This window comes from Hylobates moloch, unplaced genomic scaffold (assembly GCF_009828535.3).
Source record: "Hylobates moloch isolate HMO894 unplaced genomic scaffold, HMol_V3 SCAFFOLD_6, whole genome shotgun sequence".
NCBI classification, from domain to species: domain Eukaryota; kingdom Metazoa; phylum Chordata; class Mammalia; order Primates; family Hylobatidae; genus Hylobates; species Hylobates moloch.
This window is the reverse complement of record NW_026652281.1, coordinates 134402911-134426426: the sequence shown is the minus strand read 5'-3', so window position 1 is coordinate 134426426 and position 23516 is coordinate 134402911. Positions and strand designations below refer to the sequence as shown.

Here is a 23516-nt window from a genome sequence, read left to right as displayed (position 1 = left end):
CAGAAGGGACTTGCCTTGTCTCAGATGTGACTTTGGACTGTGGACTTTTGGGTTAATGCTTAAATGAGTTAAGACTTTGGGGGACTGTTGGGAAGGCATGATTTGTTTTGAAAGGTGAGGACATGAGATTTGGAGGGGCCAGGGGCAGAAGGATATGGCTTGGCTGTGTCTCCACCTGAATCTCAACTTGTATCTCCCAGAATTCCCACGTGTTGTGGGAGGGACCCAGGGAGAGGTAATTGAATCATGGGGGCCCATCTCTCCCGTGTTATTCTCGTGATAGTGAATAAGTCTCATGAGATCTGATGGGTTTATTAGGGGTTTCTGCTTTAGCCTCTTCCTCGTTTTTCTCTTGCTGCTGCCATGTAAGAAGTGCCTTTCCTCTCCTGCCGTGATTCTGAGGCCTCCCCAGCCATGTCCAACTGTAAGTCCAATTAAACCTTTCTTCCCAGTCTTGGGTATGTCTTTATCAGCAGTGTGAAAACAGACTAATAAAACCATCTAGGAGATAGGGTGTTAATCTAGACTCATAAGATTCTGCAGGACTCCTCAGAGTCTTATGAATCTTTGAAGGGAAAGATCATGAAGTGTTTCCCAAATTTATCTTCTTTGGAACCCTTTTTTCACTGAGGATCTCAAGACTAATAGTCCTCCCACTACACTAGCTCAAATATGACTCCTTGTGATGGCAATTTTATGAGGTGATGACATAGGTTGAGAAAGACTTTGAGTGTGTGAAGTAGACCCCTCAAAGTGCACCAGTGGGAAATTACGTAGAATCAGGATATCAGAGCTGGAAAAGATCATCTTGTCCAACTTGACAGAAGAGGAAACAGCCCTAGGACTCATCTTAGTGGGTGACCTTTAGGAAAGCTTGTGCTATGTGAAATGTGAGGCTCAATTTGTAAAGATGTAATTCCCCACGTGGGAAAGCAAGCAAAGCCATTAGTTTATCGTGCATTATTAACCTATATTTTTCTTTCATTCTCTTTTAGGTTGTTTGCTTAGTAATTAGTTTTAATATGGCCTTCTACAGGTCAATGAGGATTAGAATAGAACCAGGAATCAAGACCAAGTTGCTGGTTTTACTAGTTTGGAAGCAGTTTTAATGAAGATGGAAATGTTTATCAACTCAACACAGATACCCCCAAAATACAAATCAAAATATCATCTTCAGCTGCATAGCAAATATGATTTAAGAATTTAACATCATTATTTGATCACAAGCGTAAATATAAGTCACCATAAATAAATGTAAATTCATTGTACAAAAATTCCCAACCACTCTTAATACAAATATGGTACATTTGACATTTTCTGAAACAGATTTTTTTTAAAACTTTTTAAAACCTAAGCTTTATTTTTTTCCTGGTTATTAGACACGGACACAAAAAAATAAAAAGAGGTTGGGGCAGTAATGCCAAGGAGGAAAGAATATTAAACTCATTGGGTGTTTGGAAATCAGTGCCACTGGCAAGCCAGGGAAATGAAATCTTTCTGCTGAAAGGGAAGACCTCAGTCTACTGGGATCAAGTCTCCTGAAGGTAATGTGACTCGGCCCAGAGGGTCAAATGTAGGGATATGAATGTGGGGTGAGAGAGGTGGGTTATTGAAATAGAAATCTCATCAAATAGATGATTCAAATCTCCACGAAGTTGTGGTCAAGGATTTGGATGGAACTCTAGCCATCTATCAGCTACAGAGAGCCAGCTACCATCCTCAGACAGGACTAAAGATGTAGAAAGATCTGGAACTTTGACATTTTATATGTTTTGAAAGCATGTTCTGCCATCTGGGATAATGTGTCTCTTTTGCCTCTGGAACACATCTATGGTCATCAAGAAGGAAAAGTCAGAAATCAGAATAGAAGGTGGTACCTCCAGACAGGAGGACCTGCCAGTTTCTACTTGGAACCTCCTCCCTTCTCTCTTCCCTGTATGTATTTTCTTTCATGGCTTAGTGGTAGCTCAAAGCTCAAGGTGACCAGAATGATTCCCTTACAGCAGTGGTTCCCAAACATTGATGTGCAACAGAACAACTTGGGTAGCTTGTAGAAAGGGCAGATTTCCTGGCCCTATTCCCAGAGATTCAGAATTAGTAGGTGTGAGGCAGGGCCCAGGAATCCGCACTCAAATGTGCTACCTCAGGATCTGACCTACGGGGCCTTTCCTCACTGGAGGACATAAGTGCATCACACAAACATCTTGCTGTGGGCACTTCCTTTGGGGTTAAAAATGGGACCATTTGATTAAGGCAACCATTTCTAACCATCTTACTTCCCTGGGCTGGAGAAATACCAAATGTCACATTTTATGTTCTTAAAACCTCAGGGCCACAGACTTCCTTTGACAATGACATGCTCTGTAACAAGAAATTTATATCCTAAAGCCTTTTGTCCTTCTCAATGGTCTTACCACACTCGGTGGGAGATTCTGCAGAAGACTTTTGGTTCGGTCTAGAAAACGGAAGTAAATGTTACCCCTGGGAGAGAAGCCACACCCCAAAGTTTAACTTAAGGAACGTAAAGAGAACAGCAAGTTGAGAGTAAAAGCTAAAATGTTCCAAGAATCTTTCAGCTTCTAGGACAATGAAAGTTCTGATTCCCTAAAAGAGGACTCTTCTTTGGGGGCAGGGGGTATATCTTGGTATTAAAAGCTCATTGACAATTATTATTCCTCCTCCTCACCTCTGTGTTTCCAAGATGTTTTGGGCCTCTGAGGAAATAACCCCTTAATATTTTCTTTCTTGTGGAAATGTTCCTTGATAAGCAATTCTGTGCCAAGAAGTTGTCCCTAATTTGGTCACTGGCTAATGCTGTAGGCAGTGCTATCACTGATTTGTTCAAAGCCGCTTCCCCTATGTGACCCAATGCTAAGCCTTTCCTGAAGGAATAAGGGAACCATCTCACCATCAAGCAGCTGAGATGGCCTGAAAGCATCCTGTTTGGACTATGACATTTCTGGTTGTGTTCATACATACTGCTTCCCCACAGCAGGCCTGATCAGTCTCCTACCCCACCTGCATAGTGTGATACAGCTGTGAATGCTTTTTGGACCTCTCTCTAGGACTTCCCTGAGAGAAGGGAGTTAGAATGGGGCTTTGGGAAGCCTATGTGGTAGAATCCCTGGTACCCAGAGTGGGAGAAGATGCCACCTGGGGCACTGCAGTGAGGGAACCAGGAGAGATGAAGTAGTAAGCTGAGGCATGCCCTTCTGGCCAGGCTGGCGTCTCTGGGCATGGCCACATCTGTTCACAGCCTGAGACTTGAGTCCTGGGGTCACACATGGGCACTGGGTAGGAGGTGTCCCTCTTGGGAGGAGGTCTTAGGAAGCAACCACAGATAGGTGGGACGATGGGATGGAGAAAGGGTGAAACTAGGAGTTCTTAATATAGTTGAGGGGGGAGAAAAGAAAAAGCACACACTGCCCTGTTTACGTTTTTTTTTTCTTTTTCATTTATGCTATGGAGAAACCAGCATGGAGATGTCATGGGAGAGCATGCACAGGCCCCGCCCTAGGGAGTGGTGATGTGTTTGGGGAGGTGCTTGTTTCCAGGTCCATCCCACACGTTGTCCAGTTGGATCCTGTGGCAGGCTGGCTGTGGCTTTCTCTCTCCTGCTTCTCTTCCTCTTCCAGATAAGGGTCTGCAGGATCTTCTGCTTAGCAAGTGGTGGCCAAGGACTGGTGGATGGGTGGCTGGAAGCAGCGCACATGCTCCACAGTGGAACTGTCTGTCTCCACGGACTTCATGTACTTGTTCAGGATGGCAAAAACCTCATTGTTCAAGATCTGGTACTTCCTGATCCGGTCGGCCATCTTCTTCAGGGGCTACAGAAGGAAGGGGATGTTCAAGTTAGGGCACGACAAAGTGGGGGTGGAAAGAGGGAGTAACAGGAGAAGTCAGTGAGGTCCAGGGTCCCCTGCATCAGTGATCATGTCACTTTCTTAAAGTCCTTTTATGGAATCCCCTGGATCTGGCAATCAAGTGTTAACTGGACCATAAAAACCCTCTCCAAGTTTTAAAACGATCTACAGAGCTACAGTAATCAACAACAGTGTGGCACTGGCATAAAGGTAGACATATAGATGAATAAAACAGAATAGACAGCCCAGAAATACACTATTACACATATGATCAAATGATTTTCAACAAGGGTGCCAAGACTATTCAATGGGGGAAATAGCCTTTTCAACAAAAGGTGCTGGGAAAAATGTATACCCACATGAAAAATAATACTGGATGCTTACCTTATATCATATACAAAAAATTAATTAACTCAGAATGGATCAGAGACCTAACCATGAGATTAAACTGAAATTCTTAGAACACAGGGGAAAAATTTTCATGATGTTGGATTTGGCAATAATATCTTGGGATATGACATCGAAAGCAAAGGCAAAAAGTTGCACTACATCAAAATTGAAAACTTTCGTACATCAAAGGGACACCATCAGAATGAAAAGGCAACCCATAAAATAGAAAATAATCACAAATCATATCTGATAAGTAAGATCTAGAATAAGTAAAAACTTCAACTCAACAAAAATGACTCAATTAAAAAAATGGACAAAGGACTTAAATAGGCATTTTTCCAAAGATATACAAATGGCCAATAACACATGAATATAGCACTCAGCATTGACAGTCATTAGGGAAATTCAAATCAAAACCACAACAAGATAACTTTTTCACCCCTCAGGATGACTATTATTAAAGAATAAGTGCTGATGAGGATGTGGAGAAATTGGAACTCTCGTGTACTGCTGGTGGGAATGTAAAATTGTGCAGCCACTATGGAAAACAGAATGGCATTTTCTAAAAAAATTAAACAGAATTACCATACGATTCAGCAATTCCACTTCCAGGTATATACTCAAAAGAATGGAAAGCAGAAATTTGTAGAGTTATTTGTACACCCATGTTTCATAGTAGCCAAAATTAACCATTTTCAAAAATACCCAAAAGGTGACAGCAACCTGAGTGGATAAACACAACATGGTCTATATACACAATGGAATATTATACAGCCATAAAAAGGATGGAAGTTTGGACACACACTACAACATGGATGAACCTTGAGGACATCCTAACTAAGCCAGTCATGCAAAAACAAATACTGTATGATTCTACTTATATGAGGTACCTAGAGTAGTCAAATGCATAGAGAAAGTAGAATGATGGTTACCAGGGGCTGGGGAGAAAATGTGGAGTTATTTTTTAATGGACCCAGAGTTTCAGTTGGGGAAGATGAAAAATCTCTGGAGATGTGGGAATGGTTGTACAACACTTAATTGTACTTCATGCCACTGAATCAAATACTGAAAATTACCATTGAAACTATTTTATGTGTATTTTTTTATTATTATAATTATACTTTAACTTTTAGGGTACATGTGCACAATGTACAGGTTGGTTACATATGTATCCATGTGCCATGTTGGTGTGCTGCACCCATTAACTCGTCATTTAGCATTAGGTATATCTCCTAATGCTGTCCCTCCCCACTCCCCCCACCCCACAACAGTCCCCAGAGTGTGATGTTCCCCTTCCTGTGTCCATGTGTTCTCATTGTTCAATTCCCACCTGTGAGTGAGAACATGCGGTGTTTGGTTTTTTGTCCTTGTGATAATTTACTGAGAATGATGGTTTCTAGTTTCATCCATGTCCCTACAAAGGACATGAACTCATCATTTTTTATGGCTGCATAGTATTCCATGGTGTATATGTGCCACATTTTCTTAATCCAGTCTGTCATTGTTGGACATTTGGGTTGGTTCCAAGTCTTTGCTATTGTGAATAGTGCCGCAATAAACATACGTGTGCATGTGTCTTTATAGCAGCATGATTTATAGTCCTTTGGGTATATACCCAGTAATGGGATGGCTGGGTCAAATGGTACTTCTAGTTCTAGATCCCTGAGGAATGGCCACACTGACTTCCACAATGGTTGAACTAGTTTACAGTCCCACCAACAGTGTAAAAGTGTTCCTATTTCTCCACATCCTCTCCAGCACCTGTTGTTTCCTGACTTTTTAATGATGGCCATTCTAACTGGTGTGAGATGGTATCTCATTGTGGTTTTGATTTGCATTTCTCTGATGGCCAGTGATGATGAGCATTTTTTCATGTGTTTTTTGGCTGTATAAATGTCTTCTTTTGAGAAGTGTCTGTTCATGTCCTTTGCCCACTTTTTGATGGGGTTGTTTTTTTTTTCTTGTAAATTTGTTTGAGTTCATTGTAGATTCTGGATATTAGCCCTTTGTCAGATGAGTAGGTTGCAAAAATTTTCTCCCATTCTGTAGGTTGCCTGTTCACTCTGATGGTAGTTTCTTTTGCTGTGCAGAAGCTCTTTAGTTTAATTAGATCCCATTTGTCAATTTTGGCTTTTGTTGCCATTGCTTTTGGTGTTTTAGACATGAAGTCCTTGCCCATGCCTATGTCCTGAATGGTATTGCCTAGGTTTTCTTCTAGGGTTTTTATGGTTTTAGGTCTAACATGTAAGTCTTTAATCCATGTTGAATTAATTTTTGTATAAGGTGTAAGGAAGGGATCCAGTTTCAGCTTTCTACATATGGCTAGCCAGTTTTCCCAGCACCATTTATTTTAAAAAGCCCTTTGTGAGGTGACTCCTACCTCTCTCTCCTCTCACTGGGTCCCTGAGACCTACCCTTCAATCTGCCTTCCTGCCTCAGTGCCTCTGCTGTCACTGTTGCTGTCTGGAGCATCCTCCCCGCCTCATACCACCTTTGCTGCTTGGTTCTTTGCTGCGGGCCATTCTGGACTCAGCCCAGACACAGCCTCCCTCTCCTGGGAAGCTTTCTCTGCCCTCAGCCTGGTTTAAGGGTCCTTCTCTCCCTTCCCACAGCAGCCCGGCTCACCCTACGCCAGTACCTATCCCATCCAGGTGCCCCGCACAACTCTGGTATTTGGTGAGTATTTGTACAGGTGAGAAACTGGCATCAGCACAGTCTGATTGGGACAGGGAAGATGCACTCCGGGTCTGAAGCCCAGCCCTGCCCTTCAGGGTGAACTGATTGATGGCAGTAGGTGATGAGTGGGTGACTCATGGCTTCCTCTAAGCAGGTTCCCAGCCTATAGTATCTTTGTACTTGCTGTGTGGGGAGCTGGCCTTCACAAGCAGCTCCTCCTCCTTTGCTTTTCTGGTGAAAGCCTGGTTGTCAGCCCAGCCCCACCTTCCAGGCCTCAGCCACCAGCCTGCTTACCACATTCTTAATGATTTCATCCTTCCCATCCTGCCTCTGCACTTTTAGCAGGTGGTAACAGAAGTCGAACAGGTCGAAGCGACGCTGCTGGCCCAGCAGGACGATGATGGAGCAACCAGCCCAGTTCAAGCCATCGCCGAAACACTGCCTGGGAGCAGGGGGAGGAAGCAGCTGGAGTGAGAGGTGGGGGAGGAGAGCAGGGAGGGAGGGAGCCTCATCTTGGGCCAGGAGTACAGCTACTAAGCAGGCCTGTCTTTGGGCCAAGTCTCTTAACCTATAAAATGGGTACAAAGGAAGCTGTGAGGGTGGGTTCATTAGTTGCAGGGATGGTAGTTATGTCATAAGTCCTTCCGGCCACAAAGAGGTGTCAGCCTCTTTGCATCACTAATGTAAAAAAAAAAAAAAAAAAAAAAAAAAAGCTCTGAAGAAGCTCTGAATTTGCAACGAAAAACCCACCCAGCCCTTGAGATGTATATGGCTGATTACTCCGTGCAGGTCAAAGAAGAATCTGTCTTGACTCTCTAAAGGAGCTGAAGGAACACCCAGGGGGTGAGGGGCCATTTCAAACCAGGAGGCCAACTGGCCAGAAGCAGGCTGAAAGGGAAGGGACAGGCCATGGTGGGCAGATGCTGCTGGGTTGAGGCTGAGTCCTTTTGGTTCTGACAAAGCTCTGACTGCAGGCCCCCAACTCTCAAGAGACCTGGGCAATTTGGATGGCAGTAGGGTCATCCTTCGGCTGTCTCTTTTGTCCTCAAGCAGCAGCCCCAACCCAGGCAGGTGTCTCCAGTTCCCCATCACTGTACTGGAAGCCTGCAGGCCAGAGCTGCTCTGAAACAACTTCACCAACACCACTTTCTCGGGAAGCCTCCTCTCCCTGCCATGCCTTTTTCCTAGAGCTCTTGGCTGCTGGCGGGGAAGCCTTGTCTGCCTTTCCACTCTGTCCTTGACATGTAGCTGGGTGAGGGCAGGAAGAACTAGCTCTGCTGTCTGCTCTAAGGACTCCTAACGGCTCCTCATTTTCCAGTAGTACAGTGTAGTCAGGGTGAGGCAGGCAGTGAGGGTCTTACTATCAAACCCTTACCGGGCTCTTTCTTGCCCATGCAGTCAGCTCAACACACTCAACAAAGTAGTTGCTGGCCAACCACCCCCACCCCCTGCCCATGTTTCTGGCTGAACTCTGGAAGACCCATGACTTGCAGGAGTACAGGCAGGTTGGGGGTAACACTGCCTTCTCTGGGGGGTACTCACTCAGCTGTGAACTCGTTGGTTCCCACAGGGATGCAGTAGACGAACTGCATGGCGCTCCACAGCCGGTGGAACTCCACACACTCATCGACGTGCATGACGCCATTGGTGGGCGGTGGGCCCCGCCAGATGGGGTCCTGCAGGTAGCTCCGAATGCGGGTCAGGATGACCTCGAACATGGACAGGCCACAGCACAGCCGCTCCTTGGTCAGGAGGTCACCCTCGCGAGCGATGGCGATTTGCTGGAAATGGAAGGGCACATAGACCTTCTATCCACATCTCAGAACCCATCTGCCACCTCCCACCAGAGATTCCCAAACTCTGGAGCTGGCTGCACCTCGAATTCATTCACCAGAACTGGTCTTGTTCAGAGCAGGGCACAAAATTGATGACCCTGAATGCAACAGCAGGGAAGTTTCATGGTAAGTCTTAGTGGTGTTAAGTAAAATCCAGGCACCATCAGTAGCGGATTAATTTTTAAAATTATGATTTACCCACATAATGAATTCTGGATAGCCATTGAAAAGACTGACATGATACTACTAGTAGTGCTATAGCTTCTACTATAATTACTACTAGCTTATGCTTTCTGAGTGTGGGTAATAAAGCAGGCCCTGTTCTAAGCACTTGATAGGTATTGAGTCCATTCCATCCCATGAGGTAGATGCCATTACTGTCCCCATTTTACAGACGAAGAAACTAAGGTTCAGAGAGGCAGCCAGTGAGTGTTAAAGCTCACACTTGACCCAGTAGTCTAGATCTATTGGTTAAGTTGTAAAGTAAATAGAACAAATTGCAGAAATGAATGTATACTACAATTCTACTTAAAAACATTGACAATGTACAATCGCACAGATGAAAGTATGTGTGATTGTGTGTAAAGCATATTTTAGAAGGACTAACATCAGTTGTGGGAACAGATGGGCTTGGAGAAGTGAGTGGGATTATCCCTCTTGATTTTAAATACTTTTGTACAGTTGAATGTGCTACAATGAGCATATGTTACTTTTAAAACTTGCTCATGATTTCAGATAACTATTTCCTCTAGAAGTGCTTCTTTGACAGTTACAAATGACCTCTATTAATAATGTAAACTGGCTTTTCATCTGGGTTCTGGCTACTGCATATCTAATAAGCAGCTGGCTAGACAGGCTAGATGTCAAAACACATTACTACACAGGTTATGAGTCAAAACATGTAGGGGTAGAGGTCCTGAAAGCTATCTGCAAAGTAAGGTAAATGTTAAAATTTGAGGTTAAAGTAAGGTCTCCAAATCTGTGAACAAAGCTAAAAAAGGCAGGCTTCTGACACTGAGAGATCCACAGGGGACTCATGGGATCAGCTCCCCAGTGGGAGGTTTCACCAAGGAGCCATTTTACAGGGTGACTGGGAGGCACCTGCCTGACCTCCCCCAGAAGCTCACTCCCTGGAGGCCCCCAGGAAGAGGGTGACCTTTAAGTAAATCCATGAAGGGAAGGAAATCAGGAGACACCAATGCAGGGGTCTGTTATAAATGTGGACCATAAGTGTAGTTGTCATGACAACTACGAACTGAAAGAAATCTAGGAAAAAGATGAATTGGAGAAGTAGTTTGCCAATGTGTGTTTTAAACACGAAGGAGAGGGAACCCTAATTCCCGGTGACTCATCCTGATTTCATTGGCAGGAACAGCTTGGGAGCAGAGGGGGAACCGCTCACATTGCCACAGATGGCTAGAAATATCTCTTGTGTTAAAATATCCTGAGCCTGTATTTGAGTCTGTTTGTATTCTCTTTATTTGTTCTTACTCTGTTCTATTTGGCCCCAGAAAGGGCTCCCCATTTCAGAAAGAGAATGTCTGGTACAGGGGAGACGCTCAGTAAATAAAAGAACCCAATTTGTTCTCAAGCCATGAATATTCTGCAAATTAACGCAGAGTTCTGGTTTACTAATTAATCTACTGTGCATTTGTTAATTTGAATCAGTCCTCAGGGTCAGACAGTCCTGGAAGGGGGAATAGAAAAATTGGCAACTGAGGTTATAAATCTGCAGACAGCCTTTGAACAGCCAATGAAAAGGGTCTTGACTGACACAGGAGCTTTCTCCCTTTCCTTTGAAAAGTGTTTGTCCTTTCCTGGTGGCCTAGTGGTTAGGAAAAAAGAAAAAAAAAGTTCTAAGAAAATAAAAATATTTCATAAACCTCATTACCCAGAGATGAGCATTCTTAAAATATGTATGATTTGTTTAGGTATGTGAATGCATACATGTATATTTAACAATTTGAGTCATATTACTGTGTTGCTTTTTTTCTTAATATATCAGTAACTTCAACTTATTTCCTTCAATATTTTGAAGGAATGGCTACATTTAATGGCCATTGATATAATTCATTTAGTTGTATATACTTGGTTATCTTAAATTGTTTACAAACTCACAATTATGAACAATTCTAAAGATATCATCTTTTTTTTTTTAAATCTTTGAGACAGTCTCACTCTGCCATCCAGGCCAGATTGCAGTGGCGCAATCTCAGCTCACTGCAACCTCCACCTCCCGGGTTCAAGCCATTCTCCTGCCTCAGCCTCCTGAGTATCTGGGATCACAGGCGTGGGCCACCATGCCCAACTAATTTTTGTATTTTTAGTAGAGATGGGGTTTCACTATGTTGGCCAGGCTGGTCTTGTACTCCTGACCTCATGTGATCCACCCACCTCGGCCTCCCAAAGTGCTGGGATTCCAGGTGTGAGCCACCGTGCCCAGCCCACCATCCTTATACATAACATCGTGTGAGCTACCGCTGAGCATTTTGTTAGGATGAATACTTAGTAACTGAAGGGTCAATGAGTATAAATATTTTAAAAGGCATCTGCTATATAGTGGCAAACTATTCTCAAGGAAAGTTGATCCGTGTGCATCTACCCGTGTGAAGCCTGTTCCTTGTACCCTCATGAATACTCCTGTATCCCAGCCTGGGCAACATAGTGACACCTCATCTCTATAAAAATTAAAAAAAAAATTATCCAGGTATGGGAGGCTGAGGCAGGAAGATTGCTTGAGCCTGGGAGGCTGAGGCTGCAGTGAGCTGTGATCGCACCACTGCACTCCAGCTTGGGTGACAGGCAAAGACCCTGTCTCAATAATAATAATAAAATTATTCCATTCAGAAATAGTCTTCATCAACTTGAGATGAAAAATTTTAAAAATTTTACCTCATTCTTTGAATGTGCATTTCATTGATTACTGGTAAGGCCAGATACTTTTCCATGTGTGTTAACATTGTATTTTTTTATGTTGTGAGTTTTCTTTCATGTCTTGTCTTTTGGTATGTCTATCATTTTCGCTTTGCTTTGAAAATGTGCTTTATAGCTCGCTTCCTGCAAATACCCTCAATTTGCAGTTTGGTGTTATGTAGGGAGGGGAGTGTTTAACATAGCTTTTATCCATTTCTTTCCTATTCCCCTCGGTGGGGAGTATTTCTCTTTCTGCCCTTCTTCTGTGAGTTTAACAAGGGGATAGAGAAAACATTTGTGAAGCTGTGCTGAAATCAATATTCCTTCTCTATAACTTTGAGAAGGAATATTCCTTCTCAAAAAACTCAGTGTTTTTTGAATTCTTATGCTTCTATTATTTGCTCATGATAACAAGAAAGGCAGGTAAAGTAGCTATGATCCCATCACATAGATGGGATAAAATAAAGATTGAGAAAAATGGCTTGCAATAGATAATTCAGGGGTGGAGAAGGGACAAGGATCCCTGTCTTTTAACCTCCCCCAGCCCCAAGTTTTTCTTCCATGATAGTGTGGGGCAACAAACCAGGTCACTTCAATTTGTCTCAAACAAATGCAAAGAATGCAATACTGCTCAAGCTTCCCAGCTTTAAATATGTTGCAGACTTCCTCTGTCACCTCCTAGATATCTTACGAGTACCCTGTGCCCAAACCTTCTCAGAAGTTAATATTTTGTTAACTTTTCTTTGGTTCATGGAATGACTAAGTTTTGGACTATTTCTTGAGGAATGGGAGACTTATAAAAACTAGCATTTCCTGTCTCACAGAATGTCTAGGCTTTTATTTGTTAAACACTCGGCATTTGACAGACTGAGATTTCTATCAGTCCCAAGGAAATGGTGTTCACCAGAACAGGGAAGGAATTCACAGTCTTCTAAGTGGAAACACATGCCAGACTTTGGAGTGAGAGGCGGGATGCCTGCAGGATGACAGCAGCAGTGGAGCAGACACATTCAGATGTCACTCGCTGGGTTTTCTCCCTAAAAGGAAATCACTGGAGAGGATCTCCTCTGTTTAGCCTCTGCAGGCCAAAAAAGAAAATGTGTGCACTCTACAGTATCTGAGTTCTCTCTGAGGTGAGTCAAAGAACCCAACCACCATTAGCTGCCTTTTTTTTTGAGACGGAGTCTTGCTCTGTTGCCCAGGCTGGAGTGCAGTGGCATGATCTCAGCACACTGCAACCTCCACCTCTTGGGTTCAAGCAATTCTTCTGCCTCAGCCTGCCAAGTAGCTGGGATTACAAGTGCCCGCCACCACGCCTGGCTAATTTTTGTGTTTTTGGTAGAGTTGGGGTTTCACCATGTTGGCCAGGCTGGTCTCGACCTCCTGACCTGAGGTGATCCGCCTGCCTTGGCCTTCCAAAGTGCTGGGATTACAGGCATGAGCCACCGCGCCCGGCCCCACCATTAGCTTTTAATCACCGTTTTCAGAAGGAGGTTGGTGGCATGTGGGGGCCGGGCTGGGGTGGCTTCCTCAGCATGTCTGTGCAGATGAGGCTCTGCATCGTGCTCCAAAAATACTTAACATGTTTTGCCAGAAGAGAGGCCACCTTCTGCCCTCCGCTGAGGATTTGAGTCCTTTTGCTGTTGGTGAGAACACCAAAGAGGACCGCCGGAATGCAAGTTCAAAAGCAGATTTCAATCCTAAATCTCTTAAACAGTCAGCATTGGCTTGTCTCACTAGAATACCCTGTTTCTCTTCTTCCTGAATTCTTCCCCTGCCTGCCCCCAAAATGTGAAGCTTGCTGAAATCAACTTGAAAGGAGACAGCACATGCCTTTTGTTTCTCCGCTCTCCCCCTATTTCTCTTCCTTCCTGCTCCCTGCATAATCTGAATTCTCTGAAGGCAGGGGTCCTGTCTGACTCATCTTGTTGTTCATCGTGACTAGTACTGGTTTTTAACAATTACAGAATAACATATAAGCTCATCAACTTTTGTTAGAAGACTACAGAAAAGGCTGAAGTCTTCTTTCTCTCCCACCTTATTCTACCTCATCTCTCTTCAGAGGTTGCCACCATGATAAACGAGGTAGACATCATTCCAGACATTTTCAGAAGAGTTTTATATGGTTTTGTTATGTGCATTTAAAAAAAGCCATCATCCTGCGTGAACTGTAGTGCAACTTGCTTCATCCAATCGACTGTGCCTATGATCTGTCCACACTGATGCATCAAGATCTAATTTTGCCTTTTCATTATGTATGAAGTACATACATGATATGCAATAATCTGGCATTTTATTTAATCAATGCTTTACTATTAGATGTTTGGGTTGTTTCTAGTTTTTGCTTTAACAAACAATGTTACATAAGCATCTAGTGTTCCGTTAAGTGTTTCTTTAGCAAAAATATCTAGAAGTGAACTGGCTCACAGAGTATGTGGAGTTTTAATTTTCAGAGGCAAAGTAACAGATTCTTGATATCTAGCAGGGACACAGTAGATATTTGTTTAAATAAGCAGACGACTTGTTGGCAGGATACGATACAGGGTACAGAAGAAACACTCAGGCCTGAGAGTCAGCAAATCTCATTCCAGACCTGCTGTTGCTATTAATATTAACCAGTTTTTGGGTATTCGACATTCTCTTCCCTTCTCTGAGCCTCAGTTTTCTGACCTGTACAATGAGGGGGTTTGGTCAAATGCTCTCAAGTTCCTGTCAGGGATCAGAGCCCATTCATTATATAAGATTGGTACCTGAGGGGTCCCCAGCCGCTCGATCAGAGGGACCAGGTGGAGCGGGGCATACTTGGCTTCCAGACGTTTCATCCGGACCTCCAGGCGCTCCCCCTCTGCAAAAGGAGTCGCAGAGCGGAAAATGAGACTCAGGGCACACGGGGCAACTGGGGAGGGAAAAACTCTCAAAGGACCTGATGATGTATCTGCATTCCAAAAATGGGATGGAGTGTGTGGAACTGCTCTCCTTCATTCTGGAAAGTGTGTGTAGTTTTTACAAGGAAAAATGTTCTATGATTTGTCCAACAATGGAATCGTCTGCCTTCTAGAATATCTCTAGTATAGTGATTTAATATATTAATATATATATTTAAATTCCAAGTCTAGATACCACTATACTAGAGATATGTTAGAAGGAACAAGGGACAGGGCCTGGAGTGTCATTTCTATAATCTTATAAGGAATTTGTTGAATTAGAATGAATGACAGAATCAAAGATAATAGGCCTCAGAGTCTGTCTGGTTGGTCATGAGGTCAGTAGGCTCAATGCAAGTGGCTAGATCCATCTTCCAATTCGTGATTCTATGGCTATTCAATAGGTGTCCAAAGCTTTAACCTTCCCCCTTGCTGACTAGATCTGAGTTGACTGGGATTAGGAAGTGAGAATAAGGTTCCAACACTGGTTGGCTATTCAGCTGCTGTAGTGGTTTCTTACCTTTGATGTAGACTCTAGGCAAGATGTTTTGGAAGGGTGCAGCATGAAGCAAATCGCAGACCTCCTCCTGAGACTGCAGAGATGGGGGTAAAGAAAGAGAAAGCAATTTTCATTTTAAACCAGGAAGATTTTTCATTCCTAAAAACCTGAGCACTGGAGTTAGCTAGACCTGGGTTCAAATCCTGGCTCTTCTACTCACTGTGACCTTGGGCAAGTTACTTAGCTTCTCTGAGTCTCTTTATCTATCTGCAAAATAAGGATGAGAACAGTACCTATTTTAATGGGTTGTGAGGATCAAACGAGAAAATGCATAACCTTGTGGAATAGTCACAGGTACATAATGAGAGCTCAATACATTTTTACTATAATCTTATCAGGAATTTGTTGAATTAGGATGGATTACACAGAATCAAATACATGATGGGCCTCAGTCTGTGTCTGTTTGGTTGTGAGGTTTGTAGGCTCAAGGCAGGTGGCTAGGTCAGTCTTCCAGTCTACAAATCTAGGACTCTGTGTAAAGGCCTATGTCTGATTGGTTTTCTCCACACCAGACATCAACTAGCAAGAAAAGAGGGACGAGAACCCAGGCCAGATTGGTTTCAATGGTTACTTGTTATGTGTAAAGATAAACTTAAAAGCAAACATACAATGGCTGGAGGGGAAGCTTGGTTAGGGCAAGATGGGAGATAGGTCTCATGGGCTTACTGTCCTGGGACATGCTCACAATCCCTGGATTTCAGAACAAAGGGGAGGGAAGGAGTCTGGAGAAGCTATCCTCTGCTGGGGTTTGCTTTCTCTTCAACTGTGGGCATTTGGATTAGGTAGGATCCAGGCTCCATTTCAAACTCTGACACTTTGGGATTCTAAGCATCTGAGAAAATAAAGATTGCAGGTGTCCTTGCCTTCCTCTACCCCAGGCATGGATGGAACACTGCCAATCCAGGACTCTGAAAGGCCAGCTGTTCAAGAGGGGAACCCCAACTCCTGTTTAACTGCAGATCAGTCCTAGGAATGAGGCTACCAGAGGAAGAACACTCTGCAGACCCTTCACAGCAGCCTGATCTGACTGTCATTCTCAGTTTCTTATCCAGAGGGGAAAATTTCCCCTCACCATTTTTTTTTCTTTTTTTTTTTTTTTTTTTGGTGAAACGGAGTCTCATTCTGTTGCCCAGGCTGGAGTGCAGTGGTACAATCTCGGCTCACTGCAGCCTCTGCCTCTTGTATTCAAGCGCTTACTCCTGCCTCAGCCTCCTGAGTAGCTGGGACTACAGGCACTTGCCATCATGCCTGGCTAATTTTTTTTTTTTTTTTTTTTTTACCTACAATATGATAGCATTTATTTACATCTGAAAACATGTACAATAATGATATGTATTGTTCAGTGATACATACGTATGAAGTGAAATAATAAAGAAATTCAGGGGAGTGAGAACTACCAAATCCAGAGTAGTGGTTATGTCTCAGTGGAAAGGGAGGGCAAGGGTAGTATGTGGTGGGAAAAACACAAATTTCATTCTATTTACAATGTTTTCTTTCTTAAGCTGGTGGTTGGATATATAGGTCCGTATTATTTCACTCTGTTTATCATTTTCTGTGTTTGAACCTGGCTAATTTTTGTATTTTTAGTAGAGATGGGGTTTTGCCATGTTGGCCAGGCTGGTCTCGAACTCCTGACCTCAGGCGATCTGCCTGCCTTGGTCTACACAAGTGCTGGGATTACAGGTGTGAGCCACTGCGCATAGCCCTTTCCTCCTCTCTTAAGTGAGGTGTTTGTTTCTCTCCTTTCTAGTAAATCCCATAACCTGGCCTTCATTGCTGTGTCTAAGCTTAGATCCTTTGATTCATCATATAACCTGAAAACTTTGCTTACTGATCATTCAGGCTAATCTTTCTTATTCACATGGTGAAGTACATTGGGTGATTTTTGAATGATGAATCAGCCTTGCATACCTGAAATAAACCCACTTGATTATATTATCCTTTTGATGTATTGCTCGATTTTATTTGCTAACATTTTGTTGAGGATTTTTGCTCTGTATTCATGAGGGATACTGATTTGTAGTTTTATTTTCAAATGCCTTAGGTTTTGGTATTAAGGTAATGTTGACCTCAAAAGATGGGGAGAGTTCCGCGTGTTTGTATTTTTTTGGAGACAAAACCACCTTTCCAAAATTATAACAGGGGACATTATGACAGTGAAAGACATCAGACCTAATGAACCTCATTTTGCTTCTAACCTGGAAGCTGTTCTTGTTCATTCCTGGGCATAGGCCGAACTAACTTGGGGCATGAATTCAGTTCATGGTTTGTCTCTGAAACAAAATTGATCGTAGCCCTTTCCTGAAAAGACCCCTTTCTTGCCTGAGGACCAGTCCGCCTTTTGCAGGACTAACAAATTAGCTACAAGATTAGAAATTATAGTTTAAGGGTCACGCAGCCTCTGGCTCCAAGAGTCTGAACCTCCCCAATTGCCCCTGGTGATAACATCATTATTTTAAAACCCAAGATCAGTGCTTGAGATATTTTTCAGACCCTGCACTCCAGTGGATCAGCCGACACCATCCAGACTGGTAATCTGGCTCAAGGAGTTCTGCCATCTCACCCAGGAACAGAAAACAGCAAGAGAAACTCACTTCGACCCTCTATGATTCCAACTCCAAACTGACCAATCAGCACTCCACACTTCCTAAGCTCCTACCTGTCAAATTATCTTTAAAAACTCTGATTCCCGAATGCTAGAGGAGACTGATTTGAGTAATAACGAAACTCCAGTCTCCTGCATGGCTGGCTCTGCATGCATTACTCTTTGTCCCTTGCAATTCGCTTGTCTGGATAAATGGGCTCTCTCTGGGCAGTGGGCAAGGTGAACCTGCTGGGTGGTTACAGAGGAGACCATGTAGAATTGGTACTATTTCCTCCTTAAATGTTTGATGGAATTCACAAGTGAAACCGTCTGTGTCTGGTGTGCGTTTTTTTTTGTTTTTTTGTTTTTGAGACAGGGTCTTGCTCCCTTGCCAGGGCTGGAATGCAGTAGTGTAATCATGGCTCACTAGCCTTGACCTTCTGGGTTCCAGTGATCCTCCCATCTCAGCCTCCTGAATAGCTGGGACTACAGGTAAGTGCCACCAACCTGGCTAATTTTTTTGTAGAGACAGAGTTGGGAGTTTTCTTTGTTGGAAGTTTATTTTATAAGTAGGAATGATACTTCTTTAATAGATACAGTACTATTCAGCTTATCAATTTTTCTTGTGAGTTTTGGCGGTTTGTGTCTCTTAAGGAATTGGCTCCTTTCATTTAAGTTTAATTTATGGGTTTATTACATATTTGTCTTTGGAACATTTTCATTGTCCTTTTAATTTTTGCGGGTTCTGTAGTAATGTCCCACTTTCATTCCTGGTCATTTGTGTCTTCTCTTTTTTTCTCGGCTAGAGGTTTATCAGCGTTAATGATTTTTTTCTCCCCATAAAACCAGCTTTTAGTTTCAATATTACTGGTTTCTTTTTTCTTTCTTTCTTTCTTTTTTTTTTTTTTTTTTTTGAGACAAGGTCTCATTCTGTTGCCCAGGCTGGAGTACAGTGGCATGAACATGACTCACTGCAACCTCAACCTCCCAGGACTCAGTTGATCCTTCCACCTCAGTCTCCCCAGTAGCTGGGACTATAGGTACACACCACCACACCCAGCTAAGTTTTGTATCTTTTGTAGAGATAGGGTCTCACCATGTTGCCCAGGCTGGTCTTGAACTCCTGGGCTCAAGCCGTCTGCCTGCCTTTGCCTCTCAAAAGTGCTGGGATTACAGGCATGAGCCACCGCGCCTGGTCTCAATGTTAACTGGTTTCTGTTCCTTACTAATTCATATCTTTTCTTCTGCTTGCATTAATTTGTTCTTGTTTCTCTAGTTTCTTTTTTATTTTTTAAATAATTGAAATAAGGATTTTTATAATAGGGATGGGGGATCTCACTGTTGCCTAGACTGGTCTCAAACTCCTGGGCTCAAGCAATCCTCCTGCCTCGACCTTCCAAAGTGCTGGGATTATAGGCACGTGCCACTGCATCTGGCCATTGCTCTAGTTTCTTAAAGTGGAGGCCTAGATTACTGAATTGATACCTTTATTCTTTTCTAATAGAACATTCAGGGTATTCTTCCATAACTCCAGCAATCAAGAGCTCATTTCTTCTGGAGGCAGCCCAATCCACTTTTGAACAACTCTAATGGTTAGAAAGTTTAGTTTGGTATTGAGCCAAGGCTGCTTCCCAATAGTTTCCAGTCTAGATCCTTGTTCTGTTCTTTAGAGTATCACTGAATGTATTTTTCAAGCTAGTATCTTTAGCTCTTTTATCTCTATTCTTCCCCTAAGGGTCAAGCACTTTGTAAGAGTTTTCTACATCTCTCTCCATTTCCTAGTCTTCACCGTCCTTCCTCAGCAAACAGAAATATCATGCCTAGTCATACCATGCCACGGTAATGTCTCTAGCAAAGATTACCAAGGACTGCACTGTCACCAACTTCAATGCATACCTTTCAGTCTTCATCCTATATGGTGTCTCTAAAGTATTAGGCACTGTCCTCCTCAGCTCCTATGACAAGGTGTGCCTTTGTTTCCACCATTTTGGCTTCTCTTTTTCAGAATCTTTGCAGATTTTATCTCTGATCATCCCCTAAATGTTGTTGTTGTTGTTGTTTTCTTATTCTGTTGTCCTGGTTTGTCTCATCTACTCCCATGACTTGACACACCATTCACTGTCCACTATTAATCAAACCTGTTTTCATCCAGACTTTTCTCCAAAGCTCCAGACCTGGATATCCAACTCCTTGTTGGATGTTCCCACTTGAATATTCCACAGCTCAATGTTTCTAAAGCTGACCACCTTCTCCCCCTTATCACCTGGGGTTCCTTGCTCACAGAATGGCACAATCAACTCCTCATCTGCGCGGGCCTAAACCCTGGGGTGTGCATCTTCTCTTTCTCCTATGAAGACTGATTAGTCTGTCCTGCTGATTCTCATGTATGATTCTTTCCATGTTTCTCCACACCAACCACCACAACACTAAGAGCTCCGTAAGGGTAGGGATGGTGTCTCTATTTCTGCCTCTCATCTCCAGTGCCCTGCATGTAATAATTTCTCAGTAATTTATTAAATGTCTAAACATTTGTTACTCTATAAATATTTCTTTGAGTAAATAAATTTGTCTTACATGACAGTCCTCCAAGTATGAGAATGCTACTATTACATCCATTCATTCATCCAACAAATATTTATTGAGCACCAGGCACTGTTGCAGGCTTTGCAGATATGATGCTGAACAAGTTAGACTAGATCTTTGCCCTCACAGAATTTACGTTCTAGTTGACAGATAAAAACAAGTAAACAAATCACAACATTTCAGGGTAATAGGCTAGACAGTGACAGGGGTTGGGAAGGGACTACTACAAGGTAGTTAGAAAGGATCTTTTTGGCCAAGTGTGGTGGCTCACACCTGTAATCCTAGCACTTTGGGATACTGAGGCAGGAGGACTGCCTGAGCTCAGGAGTTGGAGACCACCTTGGGGCCAACATTGGTGAAACTCCGTCTCTACTAAAATACAAAAAATTAGCCAGGCTTGGTGGTGCATGCCTATAATCCCAGCTCCTTGGGAGGCTGAGGTAGGAGAATTGCTTGAACCTGGGAGGTGGAAGTTGCAGTGAGCTGAGATTGCACCACTGCACTCCAGCCTGGGCCACAGAGCTAGACTCTCTCTCAAAACAAAAACAAAAAACTGGTTTTGGTTTTGGTTTTGTGGGACGTTTGAGTTGGTGACATTTGAATAGAGAATGGAATAAGTTGGTGACATTTGATTAGAAAATGGAATGAAGCAAGGGAGCTAGCCATGTAGATATGAGGTATGGGCGTTCCAGTACAAAGGCCCTGGGGCAGGGAACAAGTTAGGGTGTAGTGTTGAAGAGACTCGTAGTACATACGGCAGGAGGCCCTAAAGGTAGGGAGAGACCAGATCAGGTGAGGCCTTGTAGGCATGGGGCTAAGTGTGAATTTTAAGTGTACCAAGGAGCTATTGAAGTTGTTCCAGAGGACTGGTATACATAGCCCCACTGCCAAGTGTTCTCATCCTTCACTTTTCCAAACATTTCAGATGTTCCTAGCAATGTCTTATTACTGGAAGGCTGGCCATTGCATGAACTATCAACTTTTTATTTTGTTAATATGGGTAAAGTGGTGTTGGGAGCCATCTTAGAGGATAGCGGAAGGGGAAGAGGGCTCTGGTTCTCTACAAGAGTAATGCTGCCTGTTTTGTTCATTTTACATGATGAGCTTCTTCAGATTTCTTTTGGGGAGACAGTGTTCCATTTATCCCCTTCAACGCCCCTGCCACCCCAATGCAAACTGAAACTGCAGGACCAGAGGTTCTTTGGGGGTGCTTCCTGCTGGCAAACTTCTGTGTTTTGCTTCGTAATGTCATTTATCAATGAAAGTGAGAAACGAGAAGGATGCAGTTTCTTAAGAGATGGAAAAGCATTTGCCTGGAAGGTCCCAGAAGATGAGCTATGTGGCTATTTGCATGATGAGGTGGCTACACACTCTTCAATACCTTTTGTGGGAGGTGTTTATTTGGCATTCAAGCTGAGATCATTGTGACTGATAAAAACATCCATTTTGGAGCACATAAAGGCCTGTGTAAGGGATACAAACAAACTTCCATTGTGGGATCCCAGGCAAAGGCTGACCTCCCTCTTGTCTGATCTTTATCTTAAAGGATCCACATTAAGCCATCCACTCTGCCTAGGAACCCGTCAAGCCATGCCCTACTGGAAAGGCTCCTTGCTGTAGCCTGTGAAGACCACCTAGCCTGGGTTCTCTCTCCACTCAGCTCCCTCCTCTCCCCTCCACTCTTACTGTTCCAGCCATAGCAGCTGTTTATTATTCAAACATGCTGTCTTATGTGCTCATCACAGAACCGTCGTCTCTGGAATGCTGTCTAATCCATCACTTCTCCCTTACTCTCTTTGCTTAGTAAATTCCTGTTCTTTCAGATCGCAATTTAAGCATCGTTCCCTTTAGGAACACTTCCCTGACCCCAATGCCTCCCTGCTCATGTAGGTTCTTTTGTTAAATGTCCTCAAAGAACCAAGTTCTTTTCCTTTCCAGCATCTTAACTCAATCTATATTACACATTCCCATACATGACTAGTTCATGAATTGTCTACTTCCCCACCACTGAGATTTAACCTCCATGAAAGTAGAGATGATGTCTATCTTTGACCACATCTTATTCCCAATAGGGAGCACAGTGCCTAATATATAATAAATGCTCAATAACTATGTAGAATTAAAGTTGAAAGTCCCAGCATGTAAGGGAATTTAGCCTTAGAACACAATCTCTCCTATTTGGGGCATATGTGTTTCTCCTTATTATAACAAAGGGAGTATTATCTCTTCAATTTTACTGATTACTCTGTGAACTATATGAAGTGGTTTTAAGAATTGTCCATGTAGTGGAATTTTCAGGTGTTTTTAATTTTCTTTCCCACTCTTTCCCTTTGTTTTTTTGCTACTTGTATGCATTTACTGTTTTCTACATTGAACATATATTACTTTAAAAAATGAACTTGAAAAAAAGAAACCTGAAAGCAACTACTTTTTCTCATCTTGAAAATAAAGAGCTTTTGGAGTCTTGTTGCTGGAATCAGAGGGGGAAGGAAATGAATTCCTGGCATGCCACTTGATCCAGCAAAGAAAAATATTTGCATAGGGGCCAGGCACGGTGGCTCATGCCTGTCATCCCAGCACTTTGGGAGGCCAAGGTGGGTGGATCACCTGAGGTCAGGAGTTCAAGACCAGCCTGGCCAACATGGTGAAATCCCATCTCTACTAAAAATACAAAAATTAGCTGGGCATGGTGGCACATACCTGTAGTCCTAGCTACTTGGGAGGCTGAGGCAGGAGAATTGCTTGAACCTAGGAGATGGAGGTTGCGGTGAGCTGAGATTGAGCTACTGTACTCCAGCCTGAGTGACAAAGTGAGACTCCGTCTCAAAAAAACAAAAAAGAAAAAAATTTGCATTGGTTTCATAAAAATAGTTTTGTTTTAGGCTACACTTAAGGACAAATGACAGATGTAGAACAAAATACAAGTATTATAAAAAAATACAGTGGTGATGAAGTAAAAGTGAAGCTGACAAGAGGCAGGAAGTGGGAGCACGAGGGGCGGTAATTTCCTCAGTCTTTTGTCCTTTCATGGAAAGGAGTCAAGATACTAAATCCTGTTACTAAAAGCAGCAGAAGAGGTGTAAGTATATCATCTATGATTATAAGAGAAAACAACAGAAGCAGTAATACAATCAAATGTTGAAAGGAAGAGAGGGAGAGAGATGAGATAAAATCTCATCTTTCCAAGTA

General features: G+C 43.0%; 2 protein-coding genes across 3 annotated transcripts in view; one reads left to right on the top strand and one right to left on the bottom strand.

Moving 5' to 3' along the window:
• Positions 1-1076: 1076 nt before the first annotated feature.
• Positions 1077-23516, bottom strand: part of CYFIP2 (cytoplasmic FMR1 interacting protein 2) — a 135931-nt gene continuing 113491 nt past the window's right edge. For both annotated transcript variants that reach the window (XM_032158487.2, XM_032158490.2), the window contains 5 exons: positions 15122-15194; positions 14428-14522; positions 8472-8710; positions 7224-7371; positions 1077-3827 (listed from right to left, as the gene is read on the bottom strand). In XM_032158487.2, the coding sequence (XP_032014378.1) occupies positions 3660-3827; positions 7224-7371; positions 8472-8710; positions 14428-14522; positions 15122-15194 (723 nt within the window). In that variant the 3' untranslated portion in view covers positions 1077-3659. The remainder of the gene's footprint in view (positions 3828-7223; positions 7372-8471; positions 8711-14427; positions 14523-15121; positions 15195-23516) is intronic.
• The window catches only part of FNDC9 (fibronectin type III domain containing 9), a 52178-nt gene continuing 37495 nt past the window's right edge, over positions 8834-23516 (top strand). Inside the window, exon 1 of the mRNA XM_032158495.2 lies at positions 8834-8890. The gene's annotated coding sequence lies outside the window, so the exon portion shown is untranslated. The remainder of the gene's footprint in view (positions 8891-23516) is intronic.